The 24,161-nt window shown below is 35.7% G+C and overlaps 1 protein-coding gene across 1 annotated transcript; it reads right to left on the bottom strand.

Moving 5' to 3' along the window:
* Nucleotides 1-361: 361 nt before the first annotated feature.
* On the bottom strand, nucleotides 362-24,161 carry LOC115564942 (uncharacterized). The gene is made up of 7 exons (XM_089264920.1): nucleotides 23,828-24,161; nucleotides 3,292-3,617; nucleotides 2,776-3,233; nucleotides 1,004-2,126; nucleotides 812-936; nucleotides 624-733; nucleotides 362-556 (listed from the first exon to the last, which is right to left on the bottom strand). The coding sequence occupies exons 2-7, from the start codon at nucleotides 3,580-3,582 to the stop codon at nucleotides 498-500; spliced, it is 2,166 nt and encodes a 721-aa protein (XP_089121046.1). The 5' UTR covers nucleotides 3,583-3,617; nucleotides 23,828-24,161; the 3' UTR covers nucleotides 362-497.

Here is a 24,161-nt window from a genome sequence, read left to right as displayed (position 1 = left end):
AATTCATATATGTATATTTATATATATTTATTTATTTTTTATTTATTTATTTTTTTTTGTGTTTGTCCCCATTAAGTTATATTTTTGAAAAACTAATTTAAATTGTATTTAAATTTCACTACTGACACAAAATTGCTAATTCACTCACATTGAATGTTAGATAATACCAATCTAATACATATATGGATTTATATATATATTCATATTCATATATATATATATTCAAACAGTTTTATAACATGCAGAAAGTGATGAGGATATCTTAAAGTATTTGCTTCATTTTTTGTTTTTTTTTTTTTTTTTTTTAAATTTGATTATCTTAAACTAGCCTCACGCTTAATTTAACTGTCTTTTTGTTGAATGTTGTTTGTTTGTTTGTTTGTTTGTGTTGTGGGTATATAGACCATAAATATGTTAGCCTATAGAAATTGTGCTTAACACTAAGTTCAGATCAATCTGGGTCGACGTTTGAGATTTTTCAACACCTTCGTTGGTTTTCATATCTGCGGACGCGTCCAGAGCTCACTGAGATCCTTTTGCCGCAGCTTGCCCAACTCTGCAAGGGTGGAGATTTCGAGGATTAGATATAAATACGATCGTGGATGGATGGCTATATTACTTACCCAGTTGGGTGGGTAAAACGTTGCTGCTGCGGAAACTCAGATCGAATCGTGGCTGCACCGACAGCTGGCTGCCTGCGGAGGAGGCGACGGAATTGCGGAAAGTGGTGCCGCTGACGTAACAAATTAGAGATACATATATATATATATACATATCTATCTATATAATCGACATAGCATATGAGACCTACCTGTAGGGATGCTTCAGACAGCCGTAGACCTCGCGATAGCGCCCGTAGAGCGTGCCATAGGAGACGCCCAAGATGCGAGCCGCCTTCTTCATTTCAAGTCTTTTGTTTTTGATGGCATCAAGTACCTGTAAGAGAGAGAGTGTGAGAGACATTAGCTAGGCTCAGCCACTGTATGCAGTTCGATGCACGCACGCGCTTGGTGAATGGCTCCTCCCAGAACTGTGGACGTCGACCCTTGGCCAAGTAGTCATCCATTTTGATGACGTCCTGCCACTGGGTTAGCTCCTCGTTGGTCAGCCGCAGTTCGGCTGCATCGTAATCCTCCAGCTTGACCTCGGCAAAGTCGCCGGCATGCTCGATGCCACTTGCAGACGCATTGTTGTTGTTGTTGCTGTTGCTGCTGCTGCTGTTGTTGTTGTTGTTGCCAGCGCCACCACCACCGGCGCCGCCATTCGCCGTGGCAACAGCAACAGCTGCCGCCGCCGCAGCAGCCGCAACTGCGGCGCTGGCCACCGCATTGGGCGCAAAATCGTGTGCCATCAGCATGCCATGATCGTTGATCAAGTACTTGCCACCAAAGCCGGCAGCTGGCAGCAGAGCTGGCGAATCGGCTCGGTTTGCCACCAAATGCTCATTCTCGATCTCCTCGACGGGCTTTGGCAACGCCTCTGAGTTGGCGTCGCCCTCAGCATCCACATCGACATCGGCTGCGCTCGCCCTCAGGTCAGCCGGCTCGGGCGACGTCAGCTGTTCGACTGCCGGCGACTCGCTCGCCGCTGCTGCTGTGCGCTTCTTCTCGGCGGACTTTTCATGCTCGCCGTACAGCCGACGCGTGGCATGGCGCAGCTTGCCATGACGCTCGCGTCGCTCGACCGGCTTCTCCACCAGCTTCTTGACGGAGCCGGAGAGCGGCGCAGTGGCAGCGGCTCCTGCTGCTGCTGCTGCTGCTGCGGTTGTTGTTGTTGTTGCTGTTGCCTGCACACTGCTCGCATCGTTGCTCACCTCCAGCTCTGTCTTTAGCTCCACATCGCTTAGCTTGGGGCTTGACTCTTTGGCCCAATCCTGCACTGCCTCCAATTCGCGCTCCCCCAACTCCATTTGTGCTGGCGTCGACTGTTGTTGCTGCTGTTGCTGCTGCTGTTGCTGTTGCTGCTGGCGCAGACGCTGGCGCTGCTTGGGCGGGCAGGCAGCAGGCGGCGATGCCAATGCGGCGGAATGTGCTACTGGCAGCGTTTCCTCAACAAAGGGACGCGTCGACTCCAAATATGCGCGCTGTGCCGGCTCCAAATTCGCAGCATATTGAGCCAATTTGCGACTGCAGATAGGTAAACGAAATGCAGAGAAAATAAAACCAAAATGGGTAACCGAAATCCCGTAATCAAAGCGCACAATCAACCCAACAACTCTCTCAAAACGAACTACATCGAATTTCACATATTTAGTTAGATCGTAACGATCGGATCAGTGGACCATCGGACGGGCACGCAGCTCAGATGAACTTTGAACGCAATATAATAGATATATTTACATACAAATATATGTATGTATGTATGTCTTGTCAGCTGCAGGAGATACATGAATATTACACTGTAAGCAATCCAAGTTGGACTGAACTAACAATCAACAAACACTTGTGGAAATATGCAATCCGAGCAGTCTGTCTTTCGAATTGAAATAACATTGTCTATAATCATATTACATATGATAGCTTCATATCTGCCCAGATTATACCTCAACTAAAACTCTCAACTATGTAGAACTCACTGTTGGGCATGTGTATAGCTAGTATAGATGGATAGAGCATACTAGATAGATAGATCTATCTATTTATAACAATTCCTACATTATGTAGTATATACTCCTGTTTAACCTTTAGCCTTTAGCCTAATCCGACTATAGTCATTCCAGTTTATATATTCATCTATATTCAATCAAATCAATCATGAATGAAGAATGAAGCTTACACATTGAATACATCGTATGTGTCATCCAGCGGAGGGCGACCCCGTTTGCGTTTGGGTCCCAGAAACGGATCCGAGACGGTCGCTGGGCAGTCCAAGCCAGCGCTGGCACTGGGCAGGGGCGTCAAATCGGGCAGCCGAGTGCCGGCATTCAGTCCCAAGACATTATCCAGACCCGCTGGCGAATGGCGTTCACGGTCACGTTCACGGTCACGTTCACGTTCCCGTTCCCTTTCCCGTTCCCGATCGCTGTGTGCGAGCGAGAGCTGTGGCTGTAGATGCGCCGCCTGCTGATTCACCAGATCGTGGCCATAGCTCTCAGCCAGACTGCGCGGAGGCGAATGGAACTCGGCAGCCGGCATCGGTGGTGGCGGCCCATCGTCGTCATCGCGCCAGGTAACCTCGGCAAGGCCCTTGATCTTCAGATCGTCCGCGGTCTTCAGCAGCGAGGGCAAGCTGGCCTGCAAACAGAGAGCTATAGCCATGTAGCTATAGATATGTACGCCGATCGGAACTCACATGCTCCACATTGATCTCGCCCTTGTACATGAACTCGATGAGGCACTTGACCTCGGCGAAGGTGACATCCTTCATGATGATTATCGGATCACGTTCGCTGGCATAGTTCGAGAGCACCGAGTCGAAGAAGGTGCTGCACGCACAGAGCACCACACGATGGGCCCTTATCAATTGGCCCTCGCAGGCGAGCGTCACATCGCAGAAGCAGCCGCGGTCCAGCAGCTGCGAGAACATCGTCTGCAGATTGCTATGATGGTACTTCCAGCGCAGGCAATATTGCTGCGGCAGCATCGTGAACGAATCGAATGGCTCCGTTGCTCAACAATCTAAGCAAATGGGAAAAACCACAAATCCCATCAGTTTCACATTGCGTATAGAAAATAAATATATATATAAAAAAAAAAAAATATCAATAAACAATCTGAAATTATTCGATTCGACAACCATAAGAATAACTAGATGAGCTACAGAACTTTGCAATTTTCAGTAATTGTTCTTATTTATAGGCCAATAGTTCATTGAAAACAAATAACGAAAAACTAACGTTAAAACCTGTACTTAAAGGTGGGAAAGGCTTTACAAGACATCCAAAGTACATTGCTATATCTAAGAATATAATATTTATATATGTATATTTATATATAAGTATAACTTATATTCGTATTCACACTACTACTATCCCTATAGGATAGTATTTGTATATATTGTATATCTATACGGTTAGTTCTATAGATAATATATATACCTAAATATGTACATATGTATATGTAGAGCTATATTATAAAAGAGAAGCTATAAATTTGTGGAATTTTAAACCCTTTTTCACTCGTACAAATTGAGCCAACCCTTTTTTGTGTTTTATTTTGGGAAGGTTCTCAGCATATTTCTTCAAATTTTTTCATAATATTTTTATTGTAGGGGCACAAAAAAAAAAAAAAAAAAAAAAAAAACAAAACAAAATAAAACAAGACTTTGCTTTTGCTGCTGTTTTTTCTGTCCAACTTTAAGTGGAAAGCATGCCAACACACTCACACACACACACATACATATACATACAGGAAAGAAAGGACACACGACCAACCGCAAAGTTGAGAGAAAGCCAAAGACTGCTCAACTAAATGATATGCTGTAGCTATTATATAAAAAATGTAATATATATATAATATAATATATAAGATATAAAATATAAAATAAAGGATATAGGATATAGGATATAGGATATAGGATATAGGATATGGGATATAGGATATAGGATATAGGATATAGGATATAGGATATAGGATATAGGATATAGGATATAGGATATAGGATATAGGATATAGGATATAGGATATAGGATATAGGATATAGGATATAGGATATAGGATATAGGATATAGGATATAGAATATGAAATATAAAATATGAAATATAAAATATAAAATATAGAATACAAAATATAAAGTATAAAATATAGAATACAAAATATCAAATATCAAATATCAAATATCAAATATAAAACATAAAATATAAAATATAAAATATAAAATATAAAATATAAAATATAAAATATAAAATATAAAATATAAAATATAAAATATAAAATATAAAATATAAAATATAAAATATAAAATATAAAATATAAAATATAAAATATAAAATATAAAATATAGGATATAGGATATAGAATATGAAACATAAAATATAAAATAAAAGAAATAAAATATAAAAAATAAAATATAAAATATAAAAATGAAATATAAGATATAAAATATAAAAATTATAGGATATCGAATATAGAGTATAAAATACATTACAGGGTATCCAAGGAGCTAGACCCAAATGAGCACAGCCAGCCAGGCCATTAGGACATCCCCTGCGGGTCACAAATACAACAACAACAACAACAAGTAGTTCTCAACATTAAAAACAAACAGCAACAAAAACAAAAATTGCGTTTCACTATTTAATTTCGAAAAGAAATTGACGCAAAGAATCGAGTGAAAAAGGTGAAGAAGAAGAAGAACAGATGAAGCAAAGCTGGCACATAAAGGAATTTGTGAAAAGTGCAGCATATAGAAGACAAGATATATAGAGACAGATATATGTATAGAAATACATATATAAAAATATATGTATATATATATATTTTTTTTTTCATATACTTATACATGCGTGTAGCTTAAGGAACAAAAAAGTAGAGATAGAAGTAGAAGAAGGCAAAAATACCCAATGTCCGGCCACCCACAAGAAGGAAACACATTTGGCCAACTGCTTTTGCAGCAAAGGGTTTTTGATCCCAACACACACACACTCACACACACACACAATTTATATGAGCCGTTACACATTTCAGCTCCTTAAAAAAAAGAAATATATATGAAGGTATACACGATATATGTATGTATGTATATGTGCATACATATGTATGTATGTATGTATGTATATATAACAAAATAAAAAATAAAAAAAGAACGCAAAAATTTACAACGAGAGCGCAAAAAGAATGGCATATAAAAAATACATGTTTTATTGTAGTATATTTTTGCCGCCCAAGCACTACCCCCACAACGAATGTACGGCGCCAAACCACCACCCCCCCCCCCCCCACCCCCCAGTCCCTTAAACAACCCCAACCTCAAACGAACCCAACTTGAACTCAAGGCCCCCTCACAAACACACACAAACACACACATACAGAGAGAAGGAGGGAGGGAGAGAGAAAGCGAATGGCATTGCCTTCTCCGCTTCTTTTGGTTTTTCTCATGGAAAATATTTTTCAGTTTTTATCACATTTTTCGTCTTCTTTGGATTTCGCTTTTTTACGTCTCGATTTTTTTTATAACACTTTTTTTTTTTTTTTTAGTATTTTCTTCATTTTTTTTTTTTTTTTTGTTGTGTGTGTTCCTGTTTTCTGTTATTATACTCTAACCGTATGACCATTTTAATTATGTTGAACAGGATGTTTCCCTACCTGTAGGGTATATACACGCTGAGATACAATATATAGAGCTGAGCGAAAAACTGGCTATTGTCTTTTCTAAGAGATGGAGGGGGGAAGGAAGGAAGGAAGAAAGGAAAATGGGGCAAGAGTAAGAGAGCAAGAATTGGAGAAAGAGAAAAGTGTGATGAATAAAAGCGAAGATGAGAGTAGGAGAAAGATAGAGATAGAGATAGGGATAGAGATTGTGAAGGTCGAAAAGGATATTGGGAGAAAGATGGAGATATAGATAGAGATAGATATACAGATAGAGTGAAAGAGAGAGAGAGAGGTAGAGGGAAAGAAATAGAGAAAAGAGAGAGCGATAGATATAGGAAAAACAGGAAATGAGATAGAGAGAGATAGAGAGAAAGAGAGGCAGAGACAGAGAGAGGTAGAGACAGTGAAACACATAGAGTAAGAGATCCTCTCTCTATCAAGTAAGAGAGATAGAGATAGAGAGATCAAGCAAGAGAGATAGCAATAGAGAGAGGAAAAATATTTAGAATAAATGCACTAAAATAGGATATATTAGTTATGATCGACTTTACGCCACTCAAAATGCCTGTTAAATACCAAAATAATACTAACAATTACTGAAATAAATACTAAATACCTGACTATAATCTTAAGCTTAAGAGAAATGAAAAAAAAAAGAGTTAAATTTAACAACCGTATGATAAGTAAGAACTGTGATACACCTATAGACTAAGTAAGGGACTAAGTCAAGACATTAATGTATATAAGAACTGTTATAATACTTGTTATAATACTAAATATGCTTTGAGCTAGACTAGACTAGAGAGTTGAAGTCAGGTGAGTGTATTCCAATGGACGACTTGCTTGGAAAATATTTTTCATCCTTTTTTGTTTTGTATTTTTTTTTTTATTCTTTCTTTTTTCCAACTGTAAGGCAAGAAACGTCGTTGGCTTCATGAGCGCAAGCGACGGATGGGGCGGGATGGGGTAGAGAGAACGAGAGCGAGAGAGAGGGCGAGAGCGGGACGGGGCGGAAGGAAGAGAGAGGAGCGCGCTACGGTAGGGCCATGACGCAAAAAGGTTGCGAGCGGAAAATGAAAAAAAAAAAAAGTTAACAACAACAGCAACAGCGGCAGCAGCAGCGACGTCGACTGCGGCAGCAGCAGCAACAAAAAAAGAAAGAAAAATAAAAATAAATAAATAAAAACACAAAAAGCGCCAGAGAACATGGCAAAAGCGGAAAAAGCATAACGACCGTTGAGTTCTTTTTTTTTTTTTTTTGCTTATTTTTATTATTATTATTTTCATTTTCTGTCTTTCTCCGCTCTTTTATTGCTGCGCTTGTTGTAGTTGTTGTTGTTGCCAGCTTTTTTAAGCTGTAATTTTTTACTTGACGGTTTTTTATGCTTTTTTTTTTGCGCAATTTTATCCTTTTTTTTAAATATCGATTTTTATGTCAACTTAAATGAAAGGTACACAGTTTCCCACACACATACATACATACATACATATAAATTTATTTATATGGAATTCTTTATATATGTATGTATGTATATGTATTTGTGTATATGCGAGTGTATGCTTCAGTGCTATTAATTTTGATTCAAGCCTTTCCTTCCCCCGCCCGCCACACTCTTCAGTTCCTGCCTGGACTTTGTTGCATTATTGAAATGTCCACGTCGAAGAGCTGAAGAAAGCAGCGCGAACGAAATCAAAAGCTCCGCTTAAGCAAACAAATGAGAAACAAAATTAAAATTAAAATACAAATCTTGCATAAGAGCCTTCCCTTTATGATTGAAATGAATCAATTATCAAGGAACAACGTAAGCTTCATCGAGCTAAGGCCACACAGTGAGCAGACTGTCAATCAAATTTATTCATACATCACGATTCGATCGCATCTGAGAACAAAGCAAAACTAAAAATTTAAATTTTCTTGTCCGCTCTGCAAATATTTTGGGAAATCCAAAGCTTAGCTGGTTTTCTATAAAGTTTGCATCATTATTGATAGCTTTAGAAAGGTTTTAAAGCTTTCTCAGTGCCAAAACTGAATCTACATCGGGGCAAATTGTAAGCTTATCGATAAATTTTCAGTCATGATTGACCTATATACATTATACAGGGCTGTCCCTATTCGACGGACCCATCTGGCAGCCTTATATCAAGTGACAGAGATGCCAGATCGCTTTACGAATATTACGAAAAACCTATATATGCGGAACTTGATTGTCAATTATATTACATCTTACATTATGATTGATAGAATTGAGAGTATATAGAGTTAAACCAATTTGATATACAGGTACACAACAAATAGTAGATCTACGGATAAGATATACATACATACATATATCTAAGTAGATGATAATTTAAATTGATTGCTTGAAGTGCTAGATCTGCTGAAATCCTTATAAACTAGTTCTAGAACTTTAAACAATAGATGATTGATGAATGATGATAGCACATATCGTAAGCATACGTACAATATATAGCCAGAATAATATTTACATACTCTTAGATACGAATTGAGTCTGCCTGCTTAGAGTGTACATCATGATTGATGCACCATTCACATGCAGCCAATCAGTCCAAGTCATTTCTTAAGACTGATTACGCTTGGTTAAGGATAGTCATGCTTTGATTGATATACCTGATATGCATGATTGATAGCTTTCGTTACATCATACTAGTCCTACTGATTGACGACACACCTGTATAAATTTTGCACCGAATGCGGGACAAGTAAATAATAGTCAGCTCATATACATACATATGTATGTTATATACCCGAGCACACACACACTCACACCCACAAATATGTATATTTGCACACATATTTATATACATATATGTAAGTGGAATGTAAAAATCCGTTTTTCCCTCTGCCATCGCAATTTTCTTTCTTTTTCCAGATGCTTTTGTAATTTGTATAATTTTTTAACGTCGTCGTCGTCGTCGACGTCGTCGTTGTTGTTGTCATTTTTGTTGTACGTTGGTTGGCTATTTTTTTTTTTGTATTTTTTTTTTTATTTTGTTTTCATTTACTTTTTTCTTTCCTTCTTTTTTTTCGAAACGTTTTTATGCTTTTGTTTCTTTATCATACAAAGCAAAAAACTGTAATATAAATTTATGTGCTAACGTGGAGCAGCAAAAGGGACACATGAAGTGTACGGACGGGGCGAGTGGAGCTCGGAGGGGCCGAAGGTTCGCAGTTGCAGGGGCGCCACAGCGCTACGAAATGACAAAAGTGGAAATGAAAAGCAAAAACAACAAATGAATAAAAAAAGAAAAGCAAGCAATGCGAAAAGTATCTTCAATTTACAGAATTTTTATGTATAGATAAAATATACGCGACATAGGATGGATATATAAATACAGATATGTGTATATATACATATGTATACATATATGTATACCATATACTTAGATAGCTATTTACCTCGACTCAGCTGCAATTATAAAGAATTTACCAAGTTTCTTTCATTTCAAGGTATAAAATACTCGATAAAACAGAAATAAATAACCATAATGTTTCGCCCTAGGGGCGATAAATGTTCAACTTCCGTTATATTCCAATACAGATAACCAAAAGACATAGGGTGGTTCGATTATTATCGGATAACTCAACCAAGCTTAATCAGCAGAACGATTTCGAAATGCGATAGAGTTGCTAAGAGAGAAAGAATACATACATATATCAGAGAGATAAAAGAGAGAAAGTGGGAAAGAAAGAGAGAAAGAGTTACATGAAGCGAAAGCAAGACATTTCTATCTCTCCCTCTCTCTCTCTCTCTCTCACTCTCTCTCTCTCTCTTTGTCTCTGTCTCTCTCTATCTTTTACTCTCTATCCTCTCAGTTCTTCGCTCTCTCTATCATATTACTCATCTGTTTTTATCTCTCTCTCTCTCTCTCTCTCTCTCTCTATCCTCTCAGTTCTTCCCTCTCTCTACCATATTACTCATCCGTTTTTATCTAACTCGTATACCCTCTATCTCAGTCAGTCTCTGCCTCACTCTATCATCTTTTAACTTCCCTCTTTGCTAACTCTCTTGGTCTATCGGCTCCTTCGTTGGCCATTTTTCCGTTTTCCATCTCTTTAATTTGCCAGCATTATCCTTTTCAACTCTCTTCTCTTTCAAACAAACAACAAAATGATACGGTAGAGTTGCATTAACGAAATCCAAATAAACCTCCCAAAATAATAAAAAGCAGTGAGAAGAAAATAAAAACTCATTTGAAATCGATTCAAAGAAATAGAATCCAAACGCGCCGCCTTTGTATATATATTTGGCAAATTGAAACAAAAATTGTTTCCTTTATTAGTTTTTTTTCATTTATTTATTGTCTCATATTGCTAATAGTATACACAGACCCTAACCACAAAAAAAAAAAAAAATAAATAAATAAATATACATATATATGTATATGTATATATATGAAAAGAAAACACTGAAAAGCAAAATCCCTCAGCAAATTGCAATCCACGCAGTTCCTAAATGCTTTCAGACCCCGTTTTTGGGGGCTTTCGGAATGCAAAAAAAAAGAAGAAGAAAAAAAAACAAATAAAATAAAATACAAATAAATAAATAAGAAAAGAGTGAGTTTGTGATGTGTGTTTGTGTGTGTGTATGTGTGTGTGTGTGTGGAGGCTGTCAAGAGCTGCCTAGGCCAAGGAACTGCTCACGCAGGCGCAGATGCCCAAAGAGTTCTCGACTTCAAATTGAAGTCCAAGATCAAGTCTAGCTAACAACAACAACAGCGACAACAACAGCAACAACTGTAAGTGGGAGCCAAGTGCAATAACACGTACTCTCGGCCCATTAGAGATGAGCGCGTGTCGTCAGCTCGTGTCGTGCCCAAGACACGTAGACTTGAGCAGAGCTCCAAATGAAATACTATTAAATTAATTACATGATCAACTCAAGATCGAATTACTTGAATGATTTCACAAAATATCCTGCAGGTTTTGTATTAAAGCTGAAAAAAACAGGCATCTAGAAATGCGATATAAATAGTATATATACTGAGTTCCAAATTAATATTAATCTACGTCGTTTAAAAAAAAAAAAAAAGAAAAAAAAATAATATTAATGACAAAAAAATTAAGATCTATTTAGTCTAGACAAGGTTTATCTAATTGGGTCTTGAATATACAAGAGATTTATGAAGGAAGTGAATCAAATAATTATTTTAAAGAGCTATATCTATATCTATATCTATATCTATATCTATATCTATATCTATATCTATATCTATATCTATATCTATATCTATATCTATATCTATATCTATATCTATATCTATATCTATATCTATATCTATATCTATATCTATATCTATATCTATATCTATATCTATATCTATATCTATAGCTATATCTATATCTATATCTATATCTATATCTATATCTATATCTAGATATCTATATCTATATCTATATCTATATCTATATCTATATCTATATCTATATCTATATCTATATCTATATCTATATCTATATCTATATCTATATCTATATCTATATCTATATCTATATCTATATCTATATCTATATCTATATCTATATCTATATCTATATCTATATCTATATCTATATCTATATCTATATCTATATCTATATCTATATCTATATCTATATCTATATCTATATCTATATCGATATCTATATCTATATCTATATCTATATCTATATCTATATCTATATCTAGATCTATATCTATATCTATATCTATATCTATATCTATATCTATATCTATATCTATATCTATATCTATATCTATATCTATATCTATATCTATATCTATATCTATATCTATATCTATATCTAATTATATCTATATCTATATCTATATCTATATCTATATCTATATCTATATCTATATCTATATCTATATCTATATCTATATCTATATCTATATCTATATCTATATCTATATCTATATCTATATCTATATCTATATCTATATCTATATCTATATCTATATCTATATCTATATCTATATCTATATCTATATCTATATCTATATCTATATCTATATCTATATCTATATCTATATCTATATCTATATCTATATCTATATCTATATCTATATCTATATCTATATCTATATCTATCTATATCTATATCTATATCTATATCTATATCTATATCTATATCTATATCTATATCTATATCTATATCTATATCTATATCTATATCTATATCTATATCTATATCTATATCTATATCTAGATCTATATATCTATATCTATATCTATAGCTATATCTATATCTATATCTATATCTATATCTATATCTATATCTATATCTAGCTATATCTATATCTATATCTATATCTATATCTATATCTATATCTATATCTATATCTATATCTATATCTATATCTATATCTATATCTATATCTATATCTATATCTATATCTATATCTAGATCTATATCTAGATATATCTATATCTATATCTATATCTATATCTATATCTATATCTATATCTATATCTATATCTATATCTATATCTATATCTATATCTATATCTATATCTATATCTAAGCTGTATATCTAAGCTAAAGCATTCGATCGCTATGTAGCTCTGGAGCTCTGCCCATCTCTATGGCTGGTCTAGCTGCAACTGCAACATCGTTCGGTGCCAACTGCAAGGCTGTGGAAGCTGCTCCGGCAGAGACAGAGCTAGATACGCATGCCACCTTTTGCTGCAGCGACTTTAAGCAACATCATAAAATGTTTTCAAAACAACAGCAAGAACAACAACAACAACAGCAACAACAACAGCAGCGACAGCGGCAGCAGAAGCAGTGGCGGCGGCAAATGCAACTGCAACAAGCTGCAGCAAAATAACTTAAAAAAAAAAAAAATACAAACAAAAACAAAACAACAACAACAACAAAACTTGGTGCTCAAGCAACAACATGCGACTTTACGATGCTCTACAACTATTGTTGTTGGTGCTGCTGCTGCTGTTGTTGTTGTTGTTGTTACTTTTTTGTTGTTGTTTTGTTCTTGCTGTTGTTCGCCAAGTCCAAGTGCATTCGCCTTCCGCTTTTGCTGTCGTTTTTATTTATTTTTTATTTTTCATTTATTTATCTTTTTTCCACTTTTTTTTTTTTGCAAGTCTTTCGAGCTGCTGTGTTGACTTATGCAGCTTCCACTTTGGTATTCTTATTGTCGTTGCTGTTGTTGTTGTTGTTGTTGTTGTTGCATTGCTGACACAAAATCTAATAACTTCCAGTCACACTAGCAACAACAGCAGCAACAACAACAACAACAAACAGCGTCCAGTTTGGCGCACACACAGATGCAGATACAGATACAGATACAGATACAAATGTATCTGCTACGGCCAGCCTCGATGTAATCTTAGGTAGCTGAACCTGGATCCAAGTCGTCGCTGTCGTCGGCCGGGACAGGGGGGTGGCAGTGGGCAGGAGGCAGGCTAGCAAGACTTTGAGCAGGACTTTAGACAAATAGAGCCCTGAGAAAGCTTTACGAAATACAGAGAACAGAGCAAAATCCTCTGGAAATATATCTACAGATTTCTATAATCGGACTCTGAGGACTTGAGAACTAAGAATGGGAATGAGAGTGGTATGAGAGAAGATAGAGAAGGAGAAAGAGACAGGAAAGGAATGCAAGAATGAGAATAAGAATGGTAATGAATGAGAAATAATGAGAAAGATAATGACAAATAATGCTGTACAGCTACAATTCTGAATACGAATGAGAATTAAGAATAAGAACGACAATACGAATAAAATAGAGATACAAAAAAGAAATGAGAAGAGAATCGAAAGAGATATGGTTTAATCATAGTAAATATTTCCATTACTGATATGATCCAGCAGCCTAGTGAAACCCTGGGCAGCTCTATTTGTGGTCCATGCTGAACTCAAGGTATTCAAGAGTTCCATTTGAAAAACTCAACACTTTTGGTCTATTTGTGCTCGAGTATCCATTACCCAATGTTTCTTATGTAGAATAAGAAACACCCAACGAGAAAAGCCTCAAAAAGTGGACTAGTTCTAATCTCAGCCCTAGAAGGAACCTCGTAAATTGCTCGAAAAGTATTGCTGGGCTGAGCTGAGCGGTTTTTCTATTTCTTTTACGCTTTTTGTCTATTTCTTTTCGAGCCGGGCACTTAAAGGCAACACTTGCAGCGAGCCCAAGGAAACGGAGTAGGAAAAACGTCTAACGTAGCGAGAAAATGAAAAGCTGCATTGAGATATCTGCTGGGAGGGGTGGGGGCACTGGGGTAGCCACATGCAGGTGGCAGCCAGGTAGATAGGCTCTATGGTTGAGGGCAATGAAAAGCGAAAGAGACGCTCGCCAGATACAAATAGGAAAAACTCGCTTCGTTCAGCTGCAGCCAGAGCTCAGAGCCAAAAGGGGAGCTAGAGACGGACGGGGCGGGGCGGGGCGGTCTGTTGCTGGGGCTTAGCAGCAAGCTTTATGTGGTCTCCGACTTCGGGAAGCAGCGCGCACATTCATCAAGAAAACTGTCATCGTTTTTTGCCCATCTGAGCGCGCTTGTATATATTTAGATGTATGTATGTGTTTGTGTGTGTGTGTGTGCGTGTGCTTGTATCGTGTATCTTGTATCAGTAAGTACGTTAGCCTCGGCCACAGATTCTAACTCATATGCGAGAGGTTTCTTCAAGTTTTTTTTTTTGTTTCATTTTCTTTTTTATTTTATTTTTGTATTATTGCCAAGACGCCCCCTGGCAAGTGCCGGCCCGCCCAGTCCCCTCTCGGCCTCCCCCATTTTTTAGCCGCCTTCTGGCCTTCATTGTGTGTCTATGTCAATGCTTCGTTTTTTGTTTTTGCGCCTAATATACACTTAATATTATTTTTATATACATACATATATACATATAGACAAAAATCTATCAGGCAAAAAGCACCAACATAATATAACAATGCCAGCCGGGCCATCCATAACCCAAAAAGAACAAAAAACCAACAACATTAAAACATAAACAAAAACTCTGCGGCGGGGCCCGCTGAGCGGGGTCTAGAGGCGAGCCGGCATAGCTACTTGGCGACTTTTTTTGTTTTCACTGACTTTTTTGTTCGGTTCTCTTAGATTTGTTGATGTTTTTGCCAAGACCTGTTCTCGGCGTTTTGCAACTCTTTCTTTGTTTACTTGACGAAACGAGAGAGGAATTCCCTGGACTTTAAACCATATCTGCCAAGAGCTAGAAGCTATTTATATCTCTATGAGCAGATAGGCCTAACTATTCGTAACTATCTGATACCTAATATGTATCTGTATTTGTATCTATATCTATATCTATATCTATATCTATATCTATATCTATATCTATCTGTATCTGTATCTGTATCTGTATCTGTATCTGTATCTGTATCTGTATCTGTATCTGTATCTGTATCTGTATCTGTATCTGTATCTGTATCTGTATCTGTATCTGTATCTGTATCTGTATCTGTATCTGTATCTGTATCTGTATCTGTATCTGTATCTGTATCTGTATCTGTATCTGTATCTGTATCTGTATCTGTATCTGTATCTGTATCTGTATCTGTATCTGTATCTGTATCTGTATCTGTATCTGTATCTGTATCTGTATCTGTATCTGTATCTGTATCTGTATCTGTATCTGTATCTGTATCTGTATCTGTATCTGTATCTGTATCTGTAATCTGTATCTGTATCTGTATCTGTATCTGTATCTGTATCTGTATCTGTATCTGTATCTGTATCTGTATCTGTATCTGTATGCTGTATCTGTATCTGTATCTGTATCTGTATCTGTTCTGTATCTGTATCTGTATCTGTATCTGTATCTGTATCTGTATCTGTATCTGTATCTGTATCTGTATCTGTATCTGTATCTGTATCTGTATCTGTATCTGTATCTGTATCTGTATCTGTATCGTATCTGTATCTGTATCTGTATCTGTATCTGTATCTGTATCTGTATCTGTATCTGTATCTGTATCTGTATCTGTATCTGTATCGTATCTGTATCTGTATCTGTATCTGTTATCTGTATCTGTATCTGTATCTGTATCTGTATCTGTATCTGTATCTGTATCTGTATCTGTACTGTATCTGTATCTGTATCTGTTATCTGTACTGTATCTGTATCTGTATCTGTATCTGTATCTGTATCTGTATCTGTATCTGGTATCTGTATCTGTATCTGTATCTGTATCTGTATCGTATCTGTATCTGTATCTGTATCGTATCTGTATCTGTATCTGTATCTGTATCGTATCTGTATCTGTATCTGTATCTGTATCTGTATCTGTATCTGTATCTGTATCTGTATCTGTATCTGTATCTGTATCTGTATCTGTATCTGTATCTGTATCTGTATCTGTATCTGTATCTGTATCTGTATCTGTATCTGTATCTGTATCTGTATCTGTATCTGTATCTGTATCTGTATCTGTATCTGTATCTGTATCTGTATCTGTATCTGTATCTGTATCTGTATCTGTATCTGTATCTGTATCTGTATCTGTATCTGTATCTGTATCTGTATCTATTTGCGTTTTATTCTCAGTCTCCACTTTATCGATCCATTTTACCGATAGATAGGACAAACGAAAACTGTCTCAGCTGAAATCTGTGTTCATACACCAAAACTTTTGTATAAATTGCGAAAAGTCAAATAAGCAAAATAATATAAAAATAAAAATAACCGAGGCATCAAATCAAGAGCAGAGCCACAAAAAAAAACAGACATACACACACACACACACACTCACAACTAAATTAGAGTGGACCACAAAAACAAAAGAAACTTAAAAACAAAAAAACGAAATAAAAAAGCCCCAGTTGCTGTTGCTGTTGCTGATGATGATGATGATAATGACGATGGCCGAGCTGCGTTCGAACTGAGAATTTTGCAATTACCCATTGCTGTGTCTCCTTGAAAATGACGATAATTTTTTGTATTTTTTGCCAATTTATATCATTTATTTTTTTTTTTTTTTGCTTTGTAATTTATTGCATATTTGTTCACTTTAAAAGAGGGAAAATACAGAAAAAAAGAGAAGTCCAATTTCAACATCGTCCCGCACCGCAACAATTTTCCTCCAGCATTTTCCCATTTCCCAGCCGATTTTACACCATTTAACAAAAAAGCCAAAATTGAATATTGAGTTGTGTTTCACAGTGTCAAGCGATTCAGCTGGCGATTCAAGTGATTTATTCCTTAGGTAATGTGCAGCCCAATGCACACACACACACACACATACATACACATACACGTGCACATATGTACTCTGGCCCCCCTCTCTCACTCTCTCTGCCCCTCTTATTCTGCACTTTCTTATGTGGGCGTGTGTTACATATGTGTTTATTATATACATATATACATATATCTGACTTATATAATATGTAAGTAAAAAAAAAATGCAACAACAACAAAGCGAATTTGTCCCCCCTTTCGAACGGACCACAACAAAACCATGAAAAAACGGTGAACAACTGTTTCGCGTGCCATCCGACTACAATATATCCTCTAAAATCTATGGCATAGATCTGAGCTAATTGTGAATTGATAATTATCGATATCAATTATCAATAGTGCAACATTTATAAGCAAATATATGATATAATTTATATATGGATAGCTCGACAGCCCCATAATATATCACCTTAATCGATTCACAATATTCCAGGAATATTGATAGTGTCTATAGCATTAGTTGTAGTCATATAAGGGTGTTACACATATATCGATAACATTAGACATGAATAACTTTAATTGAATGTGCATTAAATGATCAATCTAATAGCAAATTGCTAGCATATGGTAGAACAGTGAGACGTTCATCATCATCCGAACCGATGAGACATTGCATAGATGCATCAACATCTCTTTCTTTCGATCTCAAGGCATAGATCTGAGCTTATTGTGAATTGATAATTATCGATATCAATTATCAATTATCAATAGTGCAACATTTATAAGCAAATATATGATATAATTTATATATGGATAGCTCGACAGCCCGTTAATATACCACCTTAATCGATTCACAATATTCCAGGAATATTGATAGTGTTTATAGCATTAGTTGTAGTCATATAAGGGTGTAACACATATATCGAATGTGCATTAAATGATCAATCTAATAGCAAATTGCTAGCATATGGTAGAATAGTGAGACGTTCATCATCATCCGAACCGATGAGACATTGCATAGATGCATCCACTTTTCTTGCTTTCGATCTCAAGGCATTATTCGGTCCATTAAGCGAAGGGTGTATGGCAAACACACTTTGCTGACTGACTACAGGGTATACAGATAGCAAGCAGTTTACTCAGCGCTGACTCCAGCTCTGCCCCTCTCTCTCTCTCTCACACTTCCTCTACCTCTCTCTCTCTCTCTCTCTCTCTCTCTCTCTGTCCCGCTCTGGCCACTTGTTATTTTGTTCGGTGCAAAGTATAAATGAAGTTTTTGCTGTTGTTCCCATTTCTGCGATTTCTTCTTCTGCCCTCCTCCCATTGCATGCCTTGATGTAAAGTTCAGTTTCAGTTTCGCTTTTTTTCTTATTTTATTTTCATTTTTTTCGTTTCCTTCTCAGCTTTTTATTTATTTTTTTTTTTTTTTGCAACTTTTTTCCGTGCTTCTTTTTCATTTTGTGCTCATAGTTTTCTGTCCGCGCCAAAAAGGCAAAAACCGAGCAACAGTAAAACGAAATTTTTTTAAATTGTTTTTTTATACCGTTTTTTTTTTTCTACTTTTTTGCCTTGACGTTGGAACGTTGGGACACTGTTGAGAGGGGTAGGGGCCGAGGGGAGGTACTTGGTTGGAGCATAAGAGGCAAAGGACTAAGAGCTGCAACGCAAACGGTCAGGTCCGTTGTGTGTGTGTGTGTGTGTGTGTGCTTGCAAGGAGGCGTGGCAAGGCAATGAGCAGAGGGGCGGTGGGGATAGGATAGGAGGTAAATAAATTAAATGCTTTTTGCTCAACTTTATTTTCCAAGCGATGTTTGCCTTGTTTTTAATATTTTCTTTGCCAGCTTTATATTAACCATATAGAGATATGTACATATATACATACATATATGTATGTATGTACATATTTATGTGTATATTGTATATGTTGGTATATAGTTTTTGTATCCATATACATATGTACATATATTCTCTATGCATATGTTTGTATGTATAGCTATGTAAGTATGTATATAAATATTTATCTATACATATATTAGATAATTAAATCAAGCTTGTTTTACTTTGGTTCATTTCTAACGGAACTCGAGCTGCAAATATTATTTGAACTAGTTGTGAACCAGTGAACCGATTTATAACAAAAATTGCCCCTGAATTAGTTTGAAACTTGTGAACCGCTTTGGGACCTTAATTGGTAGTATCTGGAGCTTTCTCTAAGCTGCTTGAAAGTCTCAAGAAATTCCTCCAAGGAATTTGCCTTTGAGCGATTTCAGTCTAAGCACTTGAACGCTACAAGTTAGTCCGCTTGATAAAGCTGCTAATATTAACTATATCTACATTTAACTGCCTTTTTATGACCCATTTATCAAATTACAAATATACAATTTTAATCAATTTAAGAGAGAGAGAAAAAACAAGTGAAAACAAATTGAATTACAAAAAAAAAAGCATAAATTCAATTTGTGCATACAAATAAATTTATTGTTTCTCAATATTGAAATTCATAATTAAATAAAAAATTAATCAAATGGAACCAAAATAACAGTACATATCGGAAATGCATTTATAAATAAATATATATACATATACATTTATATATATTAACAGAAATACCTCCTTCATGAGGTGTTAGCAATAAAAACACGTATAAATTTAAAGAAAAACCATTAAAACGTTGCAAAAAAAAAAAAAAAAAAAAAAACAGAAAACAAATATATATGCATTTATATATATATATAGTTGAATATATATTGAAAAACCATAAAAATATATAAAAACAGTTGCAAAGTGATTGACTGCAGAATACCCTATAAACATATAACTATAAATTCTGAATCTAAATATAATAAATAAAAAAATAAATAATTAAAATAAAACCATTCACTATATTATATAGTATAAATGAATTGGTATTATATTTTGGACACTTACATGTGTGAACAAATATTGCAATATGCAAAGATTTCGATTTTTGAAAACATTCTTCTAATCGTATTCTCATAATCGTATCACTGCATAAGCCCCAACATCTGCTCTCTTTATACATATGTACAGGGTATACAAGAACATTATTCGGCCGCAAAACGTTCTCTGATTCATAACTACGAATCACTCTCGTTTATACTTCAATTTTATTTTCTCGCTTTGGGTTTTTGATTAATTTTCTATTTCATTTTCACTCAAATTCAACCAAATATAGATATATATACATACAATATGTATATCAGAATATATACACATATGTACTTGTATAAGTAATATATTTAATACAAACACACGCACACACACATTATCAGGGAGAGAGAGATATCTGCCTAATTTATATCGTTTTTTCTTCTCCTTTCTATTCTTTCAGATAGACCATCTTTGAGAGGCGCCCTCTGTCGGCTGATAGCAGTGGCGAATCGCTATGGCTTAGAGTGAGGGGGGAGGGGGGAGGTTGGTAGGGGAGTGGGTGGGCGCAGGAGTCGGGCGGTGGGTGCGCAAGCAGCGTATGTTTTTTTGCTGTTGTTGTGCCTCGGTTTCATTTCTTTTGATTTTCTTTATTTCTTTTTGCTTCCATTCGATTTCTATTGTTTGGTTCGCTTCTATTCAACGGATATGCTCGTACACGCTTTTTATCTGTAAAGGCGCAGAGACTTTGATTTTAGCTTTTGCTCCACTACAATTCATTCTTTCGTTTCTTCTACTTCTGTCATTTTTCTCTCTCTCTCTCTGTCTCTTTCTTTTTTGAGTTGGTTAGTTTTTGTTGCTTTACACACTTTGATACCCTATTCATGATAATTACAATTGCTTACATAAATACATATATGTATACATACATATAATAGGCTAAACTGAACCGAACCACTTTGCATATATGTACTTTAAACTAGGAACTAGTTCAAGTCGTATCCTGCTTAATGAACTGAATCCTTTGAGCTTTGGAACTTAATTTAAGCCGTGAGCCACACATAAAACTATTTTTTATATGTTTTTAACAATTGTTAGGAAATCTGTAGCTTAAACTTTATGACTCTAGCAAGTTAGGGAATCGGCTAGTCGCCCTGACTTTATTGTCAGCTTAAGTTTGTTTTTTTTCCTTGAGTTATCAGCAAAAAAAAATTTGCCTAACATGTTTCTTTTTTTTTTCATTTTTTTTTTTTATTATTGTTTTCTTTTTGCTCGAGTTCACATAAATATATATATAGATATACAAATATATAGATACATACACACATATCTTTTTGTAATATATACATTTATTGTTATATGCGATTCGTTCGAATTTGCTTTGCTGTTGACTATTTTTTCTTTCTTCGTTTTATTTTTCCCCCACCATTTTGTTGTCCCCACTTACAGTTTTTTTTTTTTTTTTTTAATTATAAATAAGTGCTGATATCAGCGAAGCGAAGAGCGAGGGGTGGGAGGTGTGTGAGAGAGAGAGAGAGAGAGAGAGAGAGAGCGTCAGAGTTTGAAAAATAGCTATAGAAGAAAATAAATAAATATAAAATACGTATATACAATAAATAAAACAAATACTAATAATGAAAAAAGTACGACTCTGATACGCAGCAAAATTATTGCGAAAATCCCAAAAAAAAAAAAAAGTAAAATAAAAGAAGCAAAAAAGCCGTTCGGGGGAATCTACACTTTTTTATTTATTTACTTATATACATATAAACACAGATGAATGTATGTGTAAACACGTATAGAATTGACGATCTGGCGATTACGTGGATCATAAATTTGATAACTCAAACAACTGCGACACCCAAGACTCAATGTTTACATATAACTGAGATTGATTGCAAATAAACAAGAACAACCATCAACAGCTTTCGATTGCCCCACTATGAAACAATATACATTTTTCATACCTATTTTCATTTCTCAACCAAACCAAAATCCTAAACAAGTTATTTTCCTCTCCTTTTGCTTCACACATAAACGATAGGCTGACGCAGGTGTGTGTGTGTGTGTGTGTGCGTGTGTGTGTGTGTGTGTTTGTGTTTATCAAAGGTATATAATGCTGATTGCTTATTTATGAATAATGCGGCTTAGTGTGCGCTTAAACACTTGTTGGTGTCTGCGTTAACAAATGTGTCCAAAGATTCGCCAAATTTGGCAACGGCAACAACAACCAACAACAAACACTTGTCCCTGACCATGGAGGCTTGTTGTTATTGTGCATGAACCAACTGTAACACCGTTTACCCGCTCACCAGCTCGCTCTCTCGCTATCTCGCCCTTTCACACACACTCACACACACACGTACTTTGCCTAACGGCGTTTTGTTGTTGCCATTTGAGCTTTGGGTGAACTTGAAATTTGGAGAGTCAACAGCATGTAATTGAAATGTGCACACACACACACACACACACACGCGCACACACGCAACTAGAAACTCTCCCACACACATGCAGAGAGAGCGGCCTGCAGTCGAAATTGCGTTCGCGGCGACGTCAATGCGGACACTGGGACGCCGCGCATACGAATGTCGTTATGAAAACAAAAAAAACTAATAAAGCAGCGGACAAAAACAAACAGGCAACTGACAACAGCAGCGGCACTGGCAGAGCTAGCGGCAGCGGTTTGTTGTACGCTGGCAGCGCAGCGACGGCAATTTGCAATTTTAATTTTGCGTGCCGTTTTTTTTTTTATTATATTATTATTTTTGTTTTGTTTTCAACTTTTTTGTTTTGTATAATTAAAGTTAAAGTTGTAACATAAAAACAAACAACGAGCACAGCAAATGGCACACAAAAAAAGTCAATTGCAAATTGCTTGGCTCATTTTGTGGGCATATTTATTATTGTTTTATTTTATTTTATTTATTATATTTTTTTTAAATAATTTTTTCTTTCATTCGTTTGTTTGCGCGCGCTGCTAAGGCGGAAATTGCTTTTTGTCTCTTTCGCGCGCGCGGCTTTTTTATAATTGACAACAAAAAAGCACAAGGCGCAAAAAAATTAATTACCAACAGTAAAAACAAAACAAAAAAAAAACGACAGCTACAACAAAAACAAATAACGCAAACACAATTTTTAATTATTTCGTATGAAACTCACTTCAAAATATAAGCTTGCCTATAAATAGTTGTAACTATTATACATACATATACATATAAATATACATATAGGTATATGTATATACTTATGTTTTATCTTCTGTCCGGAAATTTGAACAGCGAGCAGAACAACGGAATTTTATCGTAATCATTTTTATTTATTTCCTTCTTTTTTTTATACAATAACAAATCTTTAAAAACAAAACAACAATCGAGCTGAACCCGCAACAAAAAAGTTATTTTCTTTCTTTCAGCTAAAAATAGCATTTGCAGTTCTGCTTTTGTTGTTGTTCTTATTGTTGCTGGTTTCGCTTTGCTTTAACAAACAAGAAAATAATAATAATAATAATACAAACAGTTGTTTTCTTGGGTTTCTCACCTTTTCCTTGTGTTTTTAATTATAGTGATTTAAGCTGCTTCTATTTGAAAACGCGCTAAAGATTCATTCATACATTTTTATTCACCGAACACTTTTATCTGCTTTCAAACAACAACAAAAAACTTAACTAAAAAAAAAAAATCCAGAATTCATATGAAAAAGCAAAATGGTTTGCAACGCGCGCTCTTTTGTTTTTTGTCTGCCTCTGCAGTGTAACGGTTAATGACGTATACTATTCGCTTGCTTTCGCCTGTTTTATTCCGTTGCGCTGACCAAGCAACCAATCGACCAACCAACCGGCTTAACTGTTCAAAGTCAACTGACCAGTGTTGAC

The sequence above is a fragment of the Drosophila navojoa genome, chromosome X (genome assembly GCF_054131105.1).
Source record: "Drosophila navojoa isolate 15081-1374.11 chromosome X, UAZ_NAV_1.0, whole genome shotgun sequence".
Classification (NCBI taxonomy): domain Eukaryota; kingdom Metazoa; phylum Arthropoda; class Insecta; order Diptera; family Drosophilidae; genus Drosophila; species Drosophila navojoa.
Note: the sequence above shows the minus strand (reverse complement) of the source record. Positions and strands in the feature narration are given on the sequence as shown.

Excerpts from the sequence above, each read along its gene's own strand:
- LOC115564942 (XM_089264920.1), bottom strand. The coding sequence starts at position 3,582 with ATGCTGCCGCAGCAATATTGCCTGCGCTGGAAGTACCATCATAGCAAT. Across the intron at positions 734-811 it reads TGTCTGAAGCATCCCTACAG|CGGCACCACTTTCCGCAATT; the intron begins GTAGGTCTCATA and ends TTGTTACGTCAG. Across the intron at positions 557-623 it reads CGTTTTACCCACCCAACTGG|AGTTGGGCAAGCTGCGGCAA; the intron begins GTAAGTAATATA and ends CCACCCTTGCAG.